Source organism: Choloepus didactylus, chromosome 9, assembly GCF_015220235.1.
Source record: "Choloepus didactylus isolate mChoDid1 chromosome 9, mChoDid1.pri, whole genome shotgun sequence".
NCBI classification, from domain to species: Eukaryota; Metazoa; Chordata; class Mammalia; order Pilosa; family Megalonychidae; genus Choloepus; species Choloepus didactylus.
The window spans coordinates 48,064,605-48,082,426 of record NC_051315.1 but is presented as its reverse complement, the minus strand read 5'-3'; the positions used below and the strand labels follow the sequence as shown (position 1 = coordinate 48,082,426).

The 17,822-nt window shown below is 36.9% G+C and overlaps 1 protein-coding gene across 5 annotated transcripts in view; it reads left to right on the top strand.

Moving 5' to 3' along the window:
- LOC119544000 (CD302 antigen) overlaps positions 1–17,822 on the top strand; it is a 187,225-nt gene that overhangs the window by 71,355 nt on the left and 98,048 nt on the right. For all 5 annotated transcript variants that reach the window (XM_037848968.1, XM_037848964.1, XM_037848966.1 and 2 more), the window contains 5 exons: positions 2,517–2,682; positions 5,038–5,205; positions 6,628–6,744; positions 11,568–11,762; positions 13,260–13,486. In XM_037848968.1, the coding sequence (XP_037704896.1) occupies positions 2,517–2,682; positions 5,038–5,205; positions 6,628–6,744; positions 11,568–11,762; positions 13,260–13,486 (873 nt within the window). The remainder of the gene's footprint in view (positions 1–2,516; positions 2,683–5,037; positions 5,206–6,627; positions 6,745–11,567; positions 11,763–13,259; positions 13,487–17,822) is intronic.

Genomic DNA, 17,822 nt, shown 5'->3' with positions numbered 1-17,822 from the left:
CTGCTCCAGAGTTCTGGTTTGAAAATGGCTTTCTCCCAGGACTTTCCTCTCTAGGCTTCAGCTTCTCTCCAGAAATGTCACTCTCATTTGCTCTTGGGGCGTTAGTCTTCTTTTAGCTTCTCTGGAGCAAAAGTCTGCTTTCAAAGGCATCCAAAATGTCTCTGTAAACTGCACTTCCTCTCTCAGCTCCTGTGCATTCTTCAAAGTGTCCCTCTTGGCTGTAGCTCCTCTTCAGAATGTCACTCGCAGCTGCACTGAGTTCCTTCCGTTTGTCAGCTCATTTATATGGCTCCAGTGATTTAATTTAGACCCACCCTGAATGGGTGGGGTAACACCTTCATGGAAATTATCCAATCAGAGTCATCACCCACAGTTGGGTGGGACAAGTCTCCATGGAAACACTGAAGGGATTACAATCTAGTTAACACTGATACGTCTGCCCATACAAGTTTACATCAGAGAACATGGCTTTTTCTGGGGAACATAATATATACAAACTGGTACACTGTCTTAAATCTTTGAAACACAACATGATATAAATAAGTAAAACTTTACATTGAAAGCGATGGGAAGGTGTTGAAAGATTTTAAACAGAGTAGTTACAATATCAGATTTTTATTTAAGAAGAATTATGCTGGGCAGAGGGTAGGAGAAGGAGTGAACAGTCTAGAGATAGGGAGAGCAGTTTCATGTAGAAATTCATGCGGGAAATGATGGCCTGAACTAAAGCATGTTTACAGTGTCTGAGATGCAGCAGTTCTGAGTTATATAAAGTGCAGGATGTGGCCATGAGAGTGGGTCACTCAAGTATACAGAAGTGAAAGCATAAAGAAATTGAGGAAGTCAAGAAGGCTTGTCAGTTGGTGAGCCATCCACATGAACACAGACGTCCCTAAGTCTAGTAGGACAAGAGGGGTACAGCAAGACATGGAGCATCTCCTTAATGAATGTCCAGGAGAAGCAGGAGGCTCAAGTCCTTCGTGAATGTCAAAGAGAGCCAATGCATCTGGGAGTTTACAGCAATAGAAAGGACATAAACCTCAAAGGAAATGGCTAACCTGTTACCTCCGTTCTCATAGCCCTGTGGTATCTGAGGAATGGAAGAACAAACAGACTCCCCTTGTGGGCGCTGAAAGGAAATTACTCCCTTGGAAAAGCCAGATTTTAATTAAGATCAGTTAAGGTGGAGGATTTAGTAGGGAGGTATTATAGTATTAATGAGGAGACAGAGGGTGTGGGGTGATTCATCTAGGATGGAATGACAGTTCAAAAGACCTAATGAGGGGGTTTGGTGGGGAGCACAGCAAAGGAGAAGGAATCCGGGGCAGTACTGATGAACGTAAGGTCAATGTAACATGGCTGAAAGACCTGGCATTGGGGGCCATAGCGGTTTAGGGATTAACTGGCCACAGGGTTACCCCTGGAACTCTGATCAAGGACCATTCAGAATGAAGCAGCTGGTGGTATTGAGGCTTGGCAATGTTTACTGTTTGTGGTTCACTAAGGAGACTGTGGCCTTTGCTCAATATTCCAAATAAGTACATGATGCAAATTGCCTTGGGCCTCAGGAAAGCTTAGCTCAGTGGGTCAGAGTCAGTATCTGCGGTCTGGTGCTCTAGTATCACTATGGGGAACTCAGAGTGGCCTGTGCAAGCTGTCCCTTGGACTTCTCCAGCTACTCTGTAAAGCCTTTCTAAGATAGGTGGATATCAGGCACTTATCAGGATGTAAGGACGGATATTCCCAATAGACTATTGTAAATGACTAAGCTTCTCCCCAAAGACAAGTGTAAACGCAGTGATGTAAGATCCACGAAACCTGAAGGGTTAAGAGGAAAGGAACTAACATTTATGTAGCTCTTCCTATGTGCCAGCCACCTACTCAGTTATTCATTTTACACATATTATTTCATTAATTCCAGTCAGTGAGGTTGTATCTCACCCATTTAATAATAAGAGAAATGAAACTTAGAGAGAGAAACTCACAAGTCAAAAACTATTAAGTGGTTGAACCAGGATTCAAACCCAACTACGCTTGATTCCAAAGCCCCTGTTCTTTCTGCTGCATTGTTGCCTGGTCCTTAATCAGTGATTAAAGTGGTTGGTCCTCACTCCATTTTAGCTTTCAGTAACCAGCACTTCCAGTTGTGTGTGAGGCAGCATAGCATAATGATTATGACCATGGACTCAAGTGCCAAACTGCCTGATTAGAATCCCAGCATTGCAATTTATATCCTGTGTGACTTTACCCAAGTTACATAGTTTAGTTTCCTCATTTGTAAAGCTTCATAACAACCATACAAGATAGCTACTATTACTATCTCTTGTGGTTGTTATGAGGTTTAAATAACTTAATGTTTGTAAAGCACTTACAACAGTGCCTGGCATATAGTAAATGCTGTATAAGTTTATGTGAAATAGAATAGAATAGGTCATTAGACTGAACGTGAGGGTGAAAATAGTATAAGGGGAATAATTTGAAGTATTGCCATTTGAAGTGTATTTTTCTCCTTACAGGATGAACTCAACTTTGGTTGGTCAGATGGGAAACGTCTTCAATTTAGTCGCTGGGCTGAAAATAATGCGCAACTTGAAGACTGTGTGATACTAGACACTGATGGATTCTGGAAAACATCTGATTGCAATGATAATCAACTGGGTGCTATTTGCTACTATCCAGGAAGTATGCTAATTTCAAATATTTTCATTCTTACATCTTTGTCTCATGAATGGTAGAATTCTTAGGGAGTAGTTTTGTGAAATCTGGTTTTGGAATTATGAAAAAATTATAATCATGTCCTTTCTAAAACATAATTGGTTGGAAAATTTGTATTCAAGTAGAATATTACCTATTAAATATTTTGCCCTTAGTTTTATTGTTTTAGACATGCCTTATCTGTATTTTTATGTCAGCTGACAATGATAATTGACTATTTAGTTTTAAATCCCTTTGTTACTTGGCTCATTATGAATATATTTTTATATATATTACAGAATATATTATATATTTGTGGTAATTCTTTTATAATTCTTATCATCAACAACTAACATTTGTTTTATGAATCAGTGTTAGTCTCATTTAATTGCAAGTAACGGCAACCAACTCAAGCTAGCTTAAGCCAAAATGGAAATTTAGAACCGCAAAAATTGGGATAGAGCTGAATCCCATGGAGAATGAGAATCAGGAGCTAAGTGAGAATCAGGAACTAGGAGATACTCTCTTCTACTTTTATTATTTCCATTTCTGTGGATCTGCACTCTTCTCTTCATATACTTTCTGCTTCCCCTTTTCATTGTGGAATATGGTAGCCCTGAAGCTTTCACTACTAAAGGTGAATTGAATATCTTTGAATTCCAATTTTCAAATTATTAGAGAGAAAATCTGATGGACTCATTTTGAGTGAGGTATACCATCAATAGCCGAATCAGAGAAGGTGGTTTTACAGCAGCCAGGGACCCACATTTGTGGATTTGTGGTAGAAAGAGGACACTACTTCAGAGAGAAAGGGAGTTGTGAAATGACAGAAATACTGAATGGTCTGTACTACATGTTAAATCAGTTTGATTCATTTTGAATAAAACATATCTATACTTGCCTCTTTTTGAAAGCACAGCCTTTTTGCAACTGAAAAAGAAACAATCAGATTTTCTAGATGCCAGATTTTAGATGGTATTTCTGTTTCCTTTGGTTAAAGCAGTAACTTATTTAAAATAGCATGTATTTCATTAAATTGTTCCTTTAAAATTAGATAAGGTGACAACTCAGTTAAAAACTGGGCAAAGGACTTGAATAGACATTTCTTCAGAGAAGATATACAAATGGCCAATAAGCAGATGAAAAGATGCACATCATCATTAGTTATTAGGAAAATGTAAGTCAAAACCACAGTGAGATACCACTTAACACCCACTAGGATGGCTTTAATAAATAAAAGAAAATAGCAAGTGCTGGCAGAGTTGTAGAGAAATTAGAAACCATGTATATTGTTGATAGGAATGTAAAATGGTGTAGCTGCTATGGAAAACAGTTTGGTGGTTCCTTGGAAAGTTAAGCATACTATATGACCCAGTAAATCCGCTCCTAGGTACATACCCCAAAGAATTGAAAACAGATATTCAAACATATACTTGTACACAAATGTTCATAGCAAGATTTTTCACAATAGCCAAAAAGTGGAAACAATCTAAATGTTCATCAATTGATGAAAGGATAAACAAATGTGGTATATCTGCCCAATGCAGTATTATTCAGTCATAAAAAGAAATGAAGTACTGATACATACTACAACATGGATGAACCCCAAAAACATTATGCTAAGTGGAAGAAGCCAGACACAAAAAAGGTTCTGTATTGTATGATTCCATTTATATGAAATATCCAGAATTGGCAAATCTGTAGACACAGAAAGTAAATTAGTGCTAACTGGGGCTGAGAGTGGGGTAAGGGTAGAGGAATGGGGAATGACTGCTTAAGGGACATGGGGTTTCCTTTTGGGGTAGTGAAAATCTTTGGAACTAGATAGAGATGATGGTTGAATAACATTGTAAATGTACTAAATGCCATTGAATTGTATATTTTAAAATAGTTAAGATTATGTTATGTGAATTTTACCTTTCAATAAAATAAAGTTAGAGAAGACGTCAGGAACCAGAAGCTTGAGAATTAATTCTCAGAGTTACAGTTGGTCCCTATTATTAATATATTCATACAGCTTTGCTGAGGTGGCCACTTGCATTGACATTTGTTCCCATTTATTGATGAGGCAGGAAGACAGAAACTGCATTTTATCTAATGGCACCTCATTTTTTTATGTTCTTCTGCCCCACAGCAGGGGTAAGAAAGTTGTGTCAAATAATTTCCTTCCTACACAAAGCCAATTTTAATATTAAGAGGTCACACTATTTTTGAGCATAAACAGAGAGAGAACTAGCATCAATGGAACATCATTTCTTGGTTTCCTGAATATTGCCTACAAATCAAAGCTAATGACTATGAACAAGATTTAACGTTTATATCCACCATTAACACTTTTTCTAGATGAGACTGAAAAAGATATCAAACCAGTTGACAATGTTAAATGTCCATCCCCTGTTTTAAATACTCCATGGATACCATTTCAGAACTGCTGCTATAACTTCATGATAGCAAAGAACAGACCTATGGCAGCAACACATGATGAAGTTCACTCTAAATGCCAGAAACTGAGTAAGTACACTATGCTTCTATAATATATTGCATCATTCTCATTTTTTAAAAATCTCACATGAGGCTGTTATAAATGTTTCTAATTAGCACCAGTAACTAGACTCAAGGAGTAACCTCTTGCTTTACCCATTCATGAGAGAACTAGTCTATGTTTTGGGGTATAAACAAGATGGATTTTGATTAAAAAGGAAAGAAATGACACTAGAGAGCAAGGAACTGGAATTAAATGAAGTTAGGATGTGGGTAAAATGAAAATAGGCTAGTTTGAGCCATCAAAGCTTAGATAAGTCACAAAAAACAGCTATGCTTAAAAGAAATACATTTCACACTTTCTGCCCTCAAGACTCTTCAGATAATTCCTATGAGATCCCCTGAAGAATTATGACTCCTGAATGGTGGGACTATGAACTTTGTGGAAAGTTTCTTTGGCAAATATCAAACCATTATTCTCCAAGGTGTGCTCTGTAGAACACTAGTCTTGAGAAATGTTCAGCAAAAAGGAACCCAAGAAAAAGAATGAGGTTGGAAAAGGTTGTACACTGTGGCCTCCTGTTTTACATTATCAAATGTATGTTAGCATAATTAAAGATTTTAAGACACATTGCCATAAATGAACTAGTTTAACCCTGTTTAAATCAATGTTATGCAAAGTTTTTATCCATAGAACCCTTTTCTAACTTCTTCAGGAACACACTTAGGGAAATTTTTATTAAACTTTTTAACCCTAATATAAGAGTAATTCCTAAGGAAAAGGAAGATCTGTCTTTTATTCTATCTAAGAGGTTTTGCTTATTATAGCATAGTCTTTGAAAGTGTATTTTAATATAGGTGAATTTGTGCCAACTGAAAAAGATATAAATGGGAGAAAATGAAGTGAAGCCATGTTTTAACTTCTCTACTCAGCTACTAGTTTCTACTATACTCTTAAGATCAAATTAAATATCGTGTGATTTCCATTGTATGAAATACTTAGAATAAGCAAAGTCATAGAGACATAAAGCAGAATAGTGGTTACCAGGGGTGGCAGAGTGGGGTATAGGGAGTTACTGCTAAATGAGTTATGAGGTTTGGTTTAGGAGGATGAAAATAGTCTGGAAATTGATAGTGGTAAAAGTTATACAATAGTGTCATTGTACTTAATGTCAAAGAATTGTCAACTTAAAATGATTAAAAAGATTTTAATGTTATATGTGTTTTACCACAATTAAAAACAAATAAGTTTTTAAAAATGTTTCAAGACTTTTCGTACCCTATTCATTTTAGAACAATGAGATAGTTTTAATTTGCATGTCCTTCTAATTTTCCACTATTCTTTAAGTTATGAAACATACTAAACTTGGGAAAATACAATTTTCTAAACCATCAAACAAAATTAAATGTTCTGGATAAGTAATTATTAAAATTATTACTATTTTTAAACAGATCCAAAATCACGTATTCTGAGTATTCGCGACGAAGAAGAGAATAACTTTATTCTTGACCAACTTCTGAACTTCAATTATATGGCCTCATGGGTCTTGTTAGGAATAACTTATGAAAGTAAGTTGTAAATCTTTTGATTTTTCTCTACATTCACACTTCATTGTAACTATTTATCAGCCTCCAAAAGTATAGGTCTTCCAAGTATATGTTTAGCAACATACAAATGTATAATTCTGCACTTAGCATAACTTATATAAATACCAAGACAGTATTTGTGTCTCTGCTCTGCCATTAACATACTTTTACTATCAAGTTCAGCGTTAAATTGTGAGAAATAATTTCCTTTCTCCACCCCTCCTCCTAACAACTCAAGACTAACTAAAAATAACCACACTCCCACGTAAATTTCTGATACTCTACTAACCATGTGGGATGAGCAAGAATAGAATTGTACATCTACTAATGTTAGACCTTTGGGTTTATGAAATACATAGACAATGGGATAGACTATTTAGAACTTGGACCAAATATCACAAATCTAAGATATGATTGTTAGGAAAATTTTGAAAACACAGACTCTAATAATAGGGGAAACAGGATCAATTTAGGAAGATGCTCAATAAGTATGGAGCAAGTTGCTACACAGTGCATTGTGGGAACACAGGCTCAGGCACAACAGGGAGTCTCAACAGATGACCACTTTATTACTTACGCAGCACAAAGGGTACAAATGAGCAGGGGAAGTGATCCCATTGTGGCTGGTCCCCTGGGGAGGTCATCTGCTCCGGTCACAGTCAATGAACCATGGCTCCACACACCTCACTTTATGTCAAGAGATGAAGGACCCTAGCTCAGGGATAGGTATTTATATACCCCAAGGGGAGCCTTGCAAAAGCAACCTTTGTGCCGAGTTCCCACCTTGGCAAGCAGCTGGGGCTATTTGTTCCTGGTTTCAGATTCATGGTACAGTCAGAACATTCCATAGGCTGTTCCATATACCTAATGTGTCCCCTGAGCCATGAAATGGAAACATTGAAACATCCACTTGCAAACAAGCAAGATGTTTTTGATAAATAAAGGCAAGGGCTGGGAGATGGCCACTGAGTGTGTTCATGACTTCCCCAGCAATTAAAGATGTCCTGAAAATAAAAAAGTTTTGGCATTAGGAAAAAAAAAAAGAGAGACTGTGTGCACAGAGCATCAAAAGCACCAAAAAAAGCATTTAATAAGGGACACAGGATTTTGGTAGTCAGAGGCAGAGGGTGGGAGAAGTTAAGTTACTTCAGTCTGACCATTTACAAATAGCCTTCTCCTTTGCTATCTAACATGTCTCCTTCTTAGGGTTTCCAAGGTTTTCCTTAAATGTTCGTGGCTTGTTGAAAGTTAATGGAAATTAAAGTATCGAGCAATAGGTAAGACTTGGGTTGAGGATGAAGAACTTAATTGTCCCAAGCCCTTCTCCAGTGACATTTGAGTAACTTTAAATTTAGGAATGGAGGAGAAAAAAAAAAAACAGAGAAACTAGGTGGAAGGTTACTAGGTTTTACCTGAAAATGTGAGAGAACAGTGGTCCTGGATTGAGCAATGGAGACCATACACAGAGATCTAGTTAGAGATGTAAATTATACCCTCTGATTACTTTATATCTATATTATAAAAAACTGACTATTTTTAGAGGGAAGTGACTTCTGCATATGTTATTTGTTAGTTATAAAACAAGTAAAAGGAATCTTGAAAATGAATTCTATTCTGAGAAAACATTTTCAGATCTGCAGACTTCCTTTTACTCTTCTTAACTCTTTTTATATAATGTATAAGTAACAAAATTTCTACTAAAGTATACGGCATCTGAAGGACATTATAGAAAGATGTTTCAGGCAAATAGCAAATTTCATATAAGTCTAATTCTTACTAACTTAATTTATATTCATAGATCACTGTTTTTAGTCACTTCAATACACTTATAAATTATTTAATTGTATATACCATCTATACAAAAATTTTGTTTTTTAAAAGGTTTGGACTTTTCAGCGGTGGGATCACGAATAGAAATTATTTTTTTGTGTGGTATGGTAGGAGCATATTGGAAGCAATGAAATTATATTAGTTACTTCAATTGTATTGGTTATATCACTTAGATATATTAATGAAGTTATATCAGGATATTTGTTTTTCCTGTTCCTTTGTTTTGTTTTATCTGGAAGTGTTTTTTTATTTTAATTTTTTGATAAATAAAGTTAATTAAAAAAAAAAAAGAAATTACTAATGGAAGCCACAATATGTCAATTGAGAGTTATTCAAACCAAGTGGAAAAGTGGCCCTTTTTTATTGCAGCTTTAGAAATATACCATTGTACATCATATTGGTCAGAAAATTGATAACTTTAAAGTTTGGAGAGAAGGGAAGAGGGCCTGGGGACATGGGATGATGTAAAGTAACAAGCAAGAACCAAATCATATGTGTAGTATTTCTACTGTGTCCTTGCTGCAGGCTGCTGTTCAGGTATAATGCCTTGGGAGAAAGTAATCAGTGAAAGTAGAAATAAAAAGGACAACAAGGGTATCTGTAGGTAAAGATACCCTTTACCTACTTGTGTGTATCTAAGTCTTTGCCTAACCCAAAGTCATGAAGACTTATTCCTGTGTTTTCTTCTAAAGCTTTTATTGGTTTAGTTCTTACATTTAGGTAGTATATGATCTCTTTTGAGTTAATTTTGTGTACGGTATGAGGAAGGGTTTGAACTTCATTCTTTTGCATGTGGGTATCTGTCCCAGCACCATTTGTTGAAAATACTACTCTTTCCCTACTGAATTGTCTTGTTGCCCTTGTCAAAATTCAGTATAGGGGACCTAGAGATAGACATAAGCTAGTGAAGGGGGAATGATAATCTAATATGTACGAATATGATAATGAAGGTGAACTTAGTGGAATGGGAATGGACAGGTGTGATTATGGTTCATTAATGGGATTATCAGTGCTGCATTGAAGGCATACATGTTTAGAAGTGGTTGTTTAAAGGCATGTAACCCACAGAATAGCTCTACAAACATAAGTAAGTGTTAGCATGATATACTTATAAAAGGTATGACACTGGTACAAAGTATTAACAACAGAGTGGTATATGGAAAAACTGCCTATTACATATTGTAGACTATATTTAATAGGAATATCTTACCAGCACTACATCAATACTATGGATGAATAATCAGTGGCTCATAAGAGCTCTGGGATGTTTTATGTTATGATAATTGTTTAAAATTGAGAGTGATGATGATTGTACAACTAAGTGAAGATAATGTGAGAAACTGACCATTTATCTTGGGACAGAATATGTGTTATGTGGAATTAGGAACCCACTAGTTAATAAATCAAGCACTCGATCTTGAGGCTTGCTCTTGTGAAACTTAGGGCTGTAAATGGGAAGCTAAGCCTTCCTGTAATTATGCCTAAGAGGCACCTCCAGAAAACCTCTTGTGTTGCTCGGATGTGGCCTTTGTCTGTCTAAGCCCAACCTGGCAAATAATTTCATTAACCTCCCCCCAATGTGGGACATGACTCCCAGGGGAATGAATCTTCCTGGCAACATGGGACATGACTCCCAGGAATGAGCCTGGCCTAGGCCGTGAGGGATTGAAAATGCCTACTTGACCAAAGGGGAAAAAAGAAAGGCAACCAAATAAGGTTACAGTGGCTAAGAGATTTCAAGTAGAGTTGAGAGGCTGTCCTGGAGGTTTCTCTTATGCAAGCTCCAGCTAGATATCCCAAATGGCCACAGTATGCCATGCACTTATCAACAGTAGTCCTGAAATACCTAGGTCCCTGTCTGAGATTCTATAAAAGATTCACTCACTAAGTTTTATCTCTCAGAAACTGAAATCCACCAGATCGTTCCTATGGCAGACAAGTCCTAAAACCCAGAGGCAACAGCCTCTTTAAGAACAACAGTCAGATGCAGTCCCCTTCCCCATAATGTCGACACCCCCTTTCAATGTGAACAAGTTAGGGGGCTCACTGCCTAGACACCCCTGAAGATTGAGAAAGTGATTAAATGAGAGGAAGGGGTAACAACAGACAAGAGAAGATTTAACAAAAGATTATGAATACTGAAACTTTATATAAATATATATATTTTTAGATGCTAGGGTATTAGAATAGCTAGAAGGAAATAACTAAAATGGTGGAACTATAACCTGTAATATTCTTTGAAATTTGCTTTATAGCTGTTTGTTGAATTGAACTTTGAAAGTTTTCACCTTTCTGTATATATCCTGTATGTCACAATAAGGAAAACTGAAACTGTTCTTTCATAGAACAGTTCCATAACATTTTTTGAAATTACCTATATAACTGCTTGTTGAGCTGTACTTTGAAAGTTAACACCTTTCTGTATATATGTTATATTTTACAATAATAGAAATAACTGAAACTGTGGAACTGTAACTCATAGCATTCTGTGAAATTTGCTGCTTGTTAAATCGTACTTTGAAGGTTATCATTGTTATGTATATATGTTAAAGTTCACAATAAAAAATGCATAATAAAAAATTTTTTTAAATTAAAAAAATTCAGTTGGCTGTAAATCTGCACAATTATGTAAAACTTAGGTCCAGGGAAGAATTTTTATAAAATAGTCCTGTTCATTTTCATTACAATTAAACATATATGTAAGAGAAATGAATATTGAATTAGAGAATAGCAAAACGGTAAGTTATTGCAGAGTGGTGGAACTGTAAGTAAATTTTAATTTTTGTGTGTCTGCTTTGCATTTTCCAAATTAAAAACAAACATGATTTACTGTTCTAATCAGAAAATATGTCAAAGTTGTATATATAGTTGTACAATGTTTTAGGAATTAGGGAATTTGAAAGGGAATTAGTCAAATTTGAAATGTTCAGGTCTTGATTTAATCTCTAAGCGCAGTAAAAATGTTTCTTTTGTAGATGATTCTCTTATGTGGTCTGATAAGACCATGCTGTCATATACAAACTGGAGAGCAGGAAGACCAACTATAAAAAATGGCAATTTTTTTGCTGGTTTGAGTACTGACGGTTTCTGGGATATTCAAACCTTTAATGCTGTTAAAGAAACACTTTATTTTCACCAGCAGAGCATTCTCGCTTGTAAAATTGAAATGGGTAAGTATGCAGGTGTAAAATTTCCATTCCAGGGAGAAAGAATATCAGACCTGTTATCCCACTAGTGGTAAATGTGCAATTGTATTTTTTAGAGCCCCCTCTGTATTCGGTCCTATGCCAGGTGCTACGGGGGATATGGAGGTAGGATGAGACAGGTCTGTGGTGTCAAGGTCTCTGACCACAAGGAGTAAAATGTAGATGGGGAGACAGCATAAGATTCTTTATTACTGTCTCATGTAGGTTAAACTTAGTTTATTTGGTCCAGACTAAAATTTGTTGGGAAGTCAAAAGAGATAAATGAGAACAGGAATAACTAAGAAATGACTTGAAGAGGAGATGAGACTTGGTTGGTCCCTGAAGGATGGATAAGATTTTTATATATAAGAAAATGTGTGTTGGGTAGAATTTTGACATTCTATGCTAAAGATGAATGTCTTCCAACCTTGCCTGATTCCTTAAATATGTCTATTTTTGTGTATGTTTTTTTAAACTTGTTTATTTTTTTAATAATTTCAAATTTACAGAAAAGTTACAAAAATAATACAAGCCCCATGCAGACAGCTCCAACATACCCCCACTCAGGTACCCACATTCACCAACTTTTAACATTTTGCCACATTTCCTGTATCATTCTAGCTATGTATCCATCCATCTATCTTTCTATCACCTAAAATAAATCTATTTTTTAAATGCATGTTGGTTTTAAACTTTTCACACTTAAAAACTGTTATTAATGCTGCTCTGCTCTAAGCCCTCCACTAATATGGAGCCTATTGCAGTTGCATCCTGGTTGATCTTCTCCCTCATAGTGCTGCCCGAATAATTTCCTGAAGCACCATTTTTGTCAACAATCTCCAGGGACTCCCTATTTTCAGTTTCTTTGAGTCCATGCAAGCTTTTGAAACATTTAAAAAACCAGTCTCTATTCTAAATTTCTAAACCTTCTCCCAGTCCCCATTTCTACCCCTGTCTCGCTCAGTAACCATCTTTTTCTCTATCAGGCTCATCTCTTAATTGTCCCATGTACAGTGTATGTCCATCCTCATACTTGCACTTATATGTTTTCTTCTGGCCAGGAAGCCTTCAATCTTTTTTCTTTTTAATCCTAATCTCACCTAACCCTCCAGACCTAGTTTATCGAGCAGATTTCCTGACTTTCCCTAATCAAGGTTAATCTCTCCTACTCTGGTCAGTCTTACTTATTCTAGTGGTTAACTGTTTTACCCTAATTTCAGATACTGTTGTTTTCTGTTTCCACCTAATGTGTGAGTTCCTAAAATAAAAGACTATGTTTATAGCTTTTTTTTAACCAGCTCTAATTAAGAGCCTATTTTATGTGCTGTAGCAATAATAAAAATAAAATATTCTGTTGGCCTCCCTCATTAGTAAGAGGTCCAGTTTTATTTAACTTTTGAAATGATTGCATGTGCAGCCTTGCCCAAAATATATTAAATAATTTCATTTTAATCACTAACACTTTTTATTTAAACATTATAGTTGACTACAAGGAAGAATATAATACTACTCTCCCACAGTTTATTCCATATGAAGATGGTATTTATAATGTTATTCAAAATAAAGTAACTTGGTATGAAGCATTAAACACATGTTCTCAAAGTGGAGGTCATTTGGCAAGTGTTCATGACCAGAATGGCCAGCTCTTTCTGGAAGATATTGTAAAACGTGATGGTTTTCCACTATGGGTTGGACTCTCAAGTCATGATGTAAGTATTACCTTATACTGTTTTGTATATTAATTTATAACCCAAATGATCATGTTTTTCAGTGCTTTTTAAATATTCTGGTTTAAAATAGAAACAAAGATTAACTGAGGGTCATACATTATGGGTTTATTTTGATGTTGTTTCTTGTTTTGTTTCCCAGAAGTGTTCCCAATCTTTCACCATGAGGGCTGGAAATTTGAGCATAAAATACTAATTCAGAATACCATATCACATTAAGTCCTGGAACTTAATTTGCGTAGCATAGTGCTTTCTTACCTTCTCACAACATAGGAATGATAGGGAAATTATATTTGTGGAGCATAGTAAGGTAAATGGCTAGGACTGAAGCTGACCTAGACACTTCCAGGCCATTCCAAGGGCTTTGTGGATTAATATCTTGACAACATCTCTGTTAACATATTTGGGGCAGACCAATTAGAAAGCTGTAATATAGAAATAGCATAGAATCAGAAAAACCTGAGTTCCAATACTAGTGGTTGGTCTTCTATTTATATGTTGGGTGACCATGAAAGACTTATTTAATCTTTGCAAGCTTATTTCCTCATCTGTAAAATCTAAGGATTATAGTGAAGATTAGCCAAAAAACAAAAACAAAAACAAAAACACATATTATGTGCCAAGTAAAATTCTAACACATTAGGACTAATAAATGTGTATTTCCCACATTTCCCCTGGAAATTTCCCCTAGCACTATTTAAAATTAATCTGCTGGTAAATACTTCTTCTGTCCCACTATTTGAATCTCATTAATTAGTATATTTATGTACCTGTAACATCTGCACAAAAATTAGTCATGTATTGAGATTCAAGTTGTAGGCCTAATTGAAGTCATTGTTAGAACAATGTGGGGAATATAAAAGAAAAAGGATAAATTAGGATTATAGATTCAAGAAAAATAAAAAATAGTCTTTCTGTTTGAGTTTCTTGGGAAGTGTTTTCTTTTTCCAGCCTCTTGCTGCTTGTTTTCTCTGTAATATGAAAAACTGAGCCAGAGACATAAACTACAAGCCTATAAAACAGAGAAAACAACTTTAAGGATAATATGAAGGTTGGGATTGTAACCCTATAATTGTGACAAATGAAAGCCATTTGCACATAATTTAATTTCAAGTTATGTAATCTCATCCTTAAAATAAAGTCTAGAGATAGAGTATAATAACTCTGTCCCTGAATTCAGGTCCCACTTAAATTGCTGAGAGCCGATGTCCCAAAACGTATGTATCAAAAGTAAATCCCTGGAGGAGAACCCAAGATGGCAGCTAGGTAAGACAGGGCAAAAAAACACCTCTGTGAAAAATACTAGATAAAAGCCAGAAAGTGACCCAAAACACCAGTTCCAGCAATGCACCAGCTGGACAAGCTCTGCTAAATCCACAGGGACTGTGCATTTGGTGAAAACAGGAGTCTGCATTCTGAAACGAATGAGTGAGCCGGCTGAAAGTCCGGCAGCTGTGCTGCACTTTGGGGAAACCATGGGTTGGTGTTTGGAGATGGACTAGTTCTTTTTTTAAAAAAAAAAACCTGGGACCAGCTGTGGATACAGCAGTAAGAACCACGCAGTGAAGAATGGCAGGAGCGGGCTGGGCTAACGCCTCAGTGTCTGGCATGGAGGATAGCCCTACCCACACCTGCTGCTGATTGTCTCAGGGCCAGGGGGACAGAGGGGAGCAAAAAGGAGAAAGAAACCATGCCCCCTGCAACTATCTCTCTGGCGGGCTGGGGACGCTTCTGCCCGGGGCCGGACCCACAGCCCAGAGCTGCGCCAAGAAACCCAGTGTGACGGGGAGTGTTTCCTGCAACACCATGCACACGCCACAGTATCGGCCATGGACAGTGGCCTTTAGGGCACCCACAGCTAATTGTCCTGGAGCTGGGAAGGTGGAGCTGTGCGAAGAGGGGGAAATTAACACTCCCCATTCAACCATCTTTACAGCAGGCTGGAACACCCCTGCACAGCCTGGCGGCCCAGGGCTTCCCTGGAGGGCTGGCGCACACTTGTGACGTGGCGCAGCCTTCTCTTGGCAGGGGTCCTGGAAGAGCTGAAAAGGGGGACCTGCTGAGAAATCCCAGGGACCCTATGCCAGTGCCAGGGACTTGTGGGTCAGCGGCAGAGATGATCTGTGGCAGGACTGAGGTGAAGGCTTGGACTCTTGCAACAGTCTTAAATCTCCAGGAACACCTAGGAGGTTTGATTATTAAAGCTGCCCTGCGTCCCTAACCACTCAGACACACGCCCCACGTTCAGGGCAAACAGCACCAACAACACACCCAAACTTGATGCACTGGTTGAACCCCACAAGAATCAGACCCCTACACACCACAAAGACAAAGCTGATGAGAACTGACCTGAGGGGAATAGGTGACTCATGGACGCCATCTGCTGGTTAGTTAGAGAAAGTGTATGCCACCAAGCTGTAGATCTGACAATTAGAGATTGGTATTTTATAGATCTTGAAAGAACCCTATCAAGTAAAGCAAATGCCAAGAGGCCAAAAACAACAGAAAATCTTAAAGCATATGATAAAACCAGACGATATGGAGAACCCAGACCCAAACACCCAAATCAGAAGATCAGAAGAGACACAGTACTTGGCGCAATTAATCAAAGAACTAAAGTCAAACAATGAGAGCATGGCACAGCATATAAAGGACATAAAGAAGAGCATGGCATAGGATATAAAGGACATAAACAAGACCCTAGAAGAGCATAAAGAAGACATTGCAAGAGTAAATAAAAAAATAGAAGATCTTATGGAAATAAAAGAAACTGTTGGCCAAATTAAAAAGACATTGGATACTCATAATACAAGATTAGAGGAAGTTGTACAATGACTCAGTGTCCTTGAGGACCACAGAAAGGTAAATGAAAGAACAAAAGAAAGAATGGGGGAAAAATTGAAAAAATCGAAATGGATCTCAGGGATATGATAGATAAAATAAAATGTCCAAATTTAAGACTCATTGGTGTCCCAGAAGGGGAAGAGAAGGGTAAAGGTCTAGAAAGAGTATTCAAAGAAATTGTTGGGGAAAACTTCTCCAACCTTCTACACAATATAAATACACAAGCATAAATGCCCAGTGAACTCCAAATAGAATAAATCCAAATAAACCCACTCCAAGACATATTCTGATCAGACTGTCAAATACTGCAGAGAAGGAGCAAGTTCTCAAAGCAGCAAGAGAAAAGCAATTCACCACATACAAAGGAAACAACATAAGACTAAGTAGTGACTACTCAGCAGCCACCATGGAGGCGAGAAGGCAGTGGCATGACATATTTAAAATTCTGAGAGAGAAAAATTTCCAACCAAGAATACTTTATCCAGCAAAGCTCTCCTTCAAATTTGAGGGAGAGCTTAAATTTTTCACAGACAAACAAATGCTGAGAGATTTTGTTAATAAAAGACCGTTCCCATTTCAGATACTAAAGGGAGCCCAACTGACAGAGAAACAAAGAAAGAAAAGAGAGATATAGAGAAATTTAACAGACATATATGGAACATTACATCCCAGATCACCAGGACACACATTCTTCTCTAGTGATCACGGATCTTTCCCCAGAATAGACCATATGCTGGGACATAAAACAAGCCTCAATAAATTAAAAAAAAAAAAAAATTGAATTTATTCAAAGCACATTCTCTGACCACAATGGAATACAAATAGAAGTCAATAACCATCAGAGACTTAGAAAATTCACAAACATCTGGGGGGTAAAAATTAGGGGGAGATGAAAACATTCCCAGATAATCAAAAGCTGAGGGACTTCATTACCAGTAGATCAGTCCTATAAGAAATGTTAAAGGGAATTGAGCAGGCTGAAAGGAAGGGACACTAAACAATTGACTGAAACCACATGAAGAAATAAAGATTTCCAGTAAAGATCACATAGTAAATATAAATACCAATACTACTGTATTTTTGATTTGTAACTCCGCTATTTACTTCCTACAGGATGTAAAAGACATAAAATGTAATGATAAATCAGTGGTTTTGGACTCAATATAAAATATGTAATTTTTGACAAGAACTACGTAAAGGTGGGGGAATGGAGGAGTATAGGAACATAGTTTATGTGTCCTATTGAAGTTCAGTTAGTATCAAAGAAAACAAGATTTTGTTATAGACTTAAGAGGTTAAATAGAAGCCCCGTGGTAAACACAAAGAAAGTATCAGAGAATATGACCATAGAGATTAAAAGTGGGGTATGGGTAACAAGAAGTGGGGGAAGGGGCAATGAGGAGTTAAGAAAGGAGTGTAGGGTTTCTATTTGGAGTGAAGGGAAATTTCTAGTAATGGATGGTGGGAAGGTGAT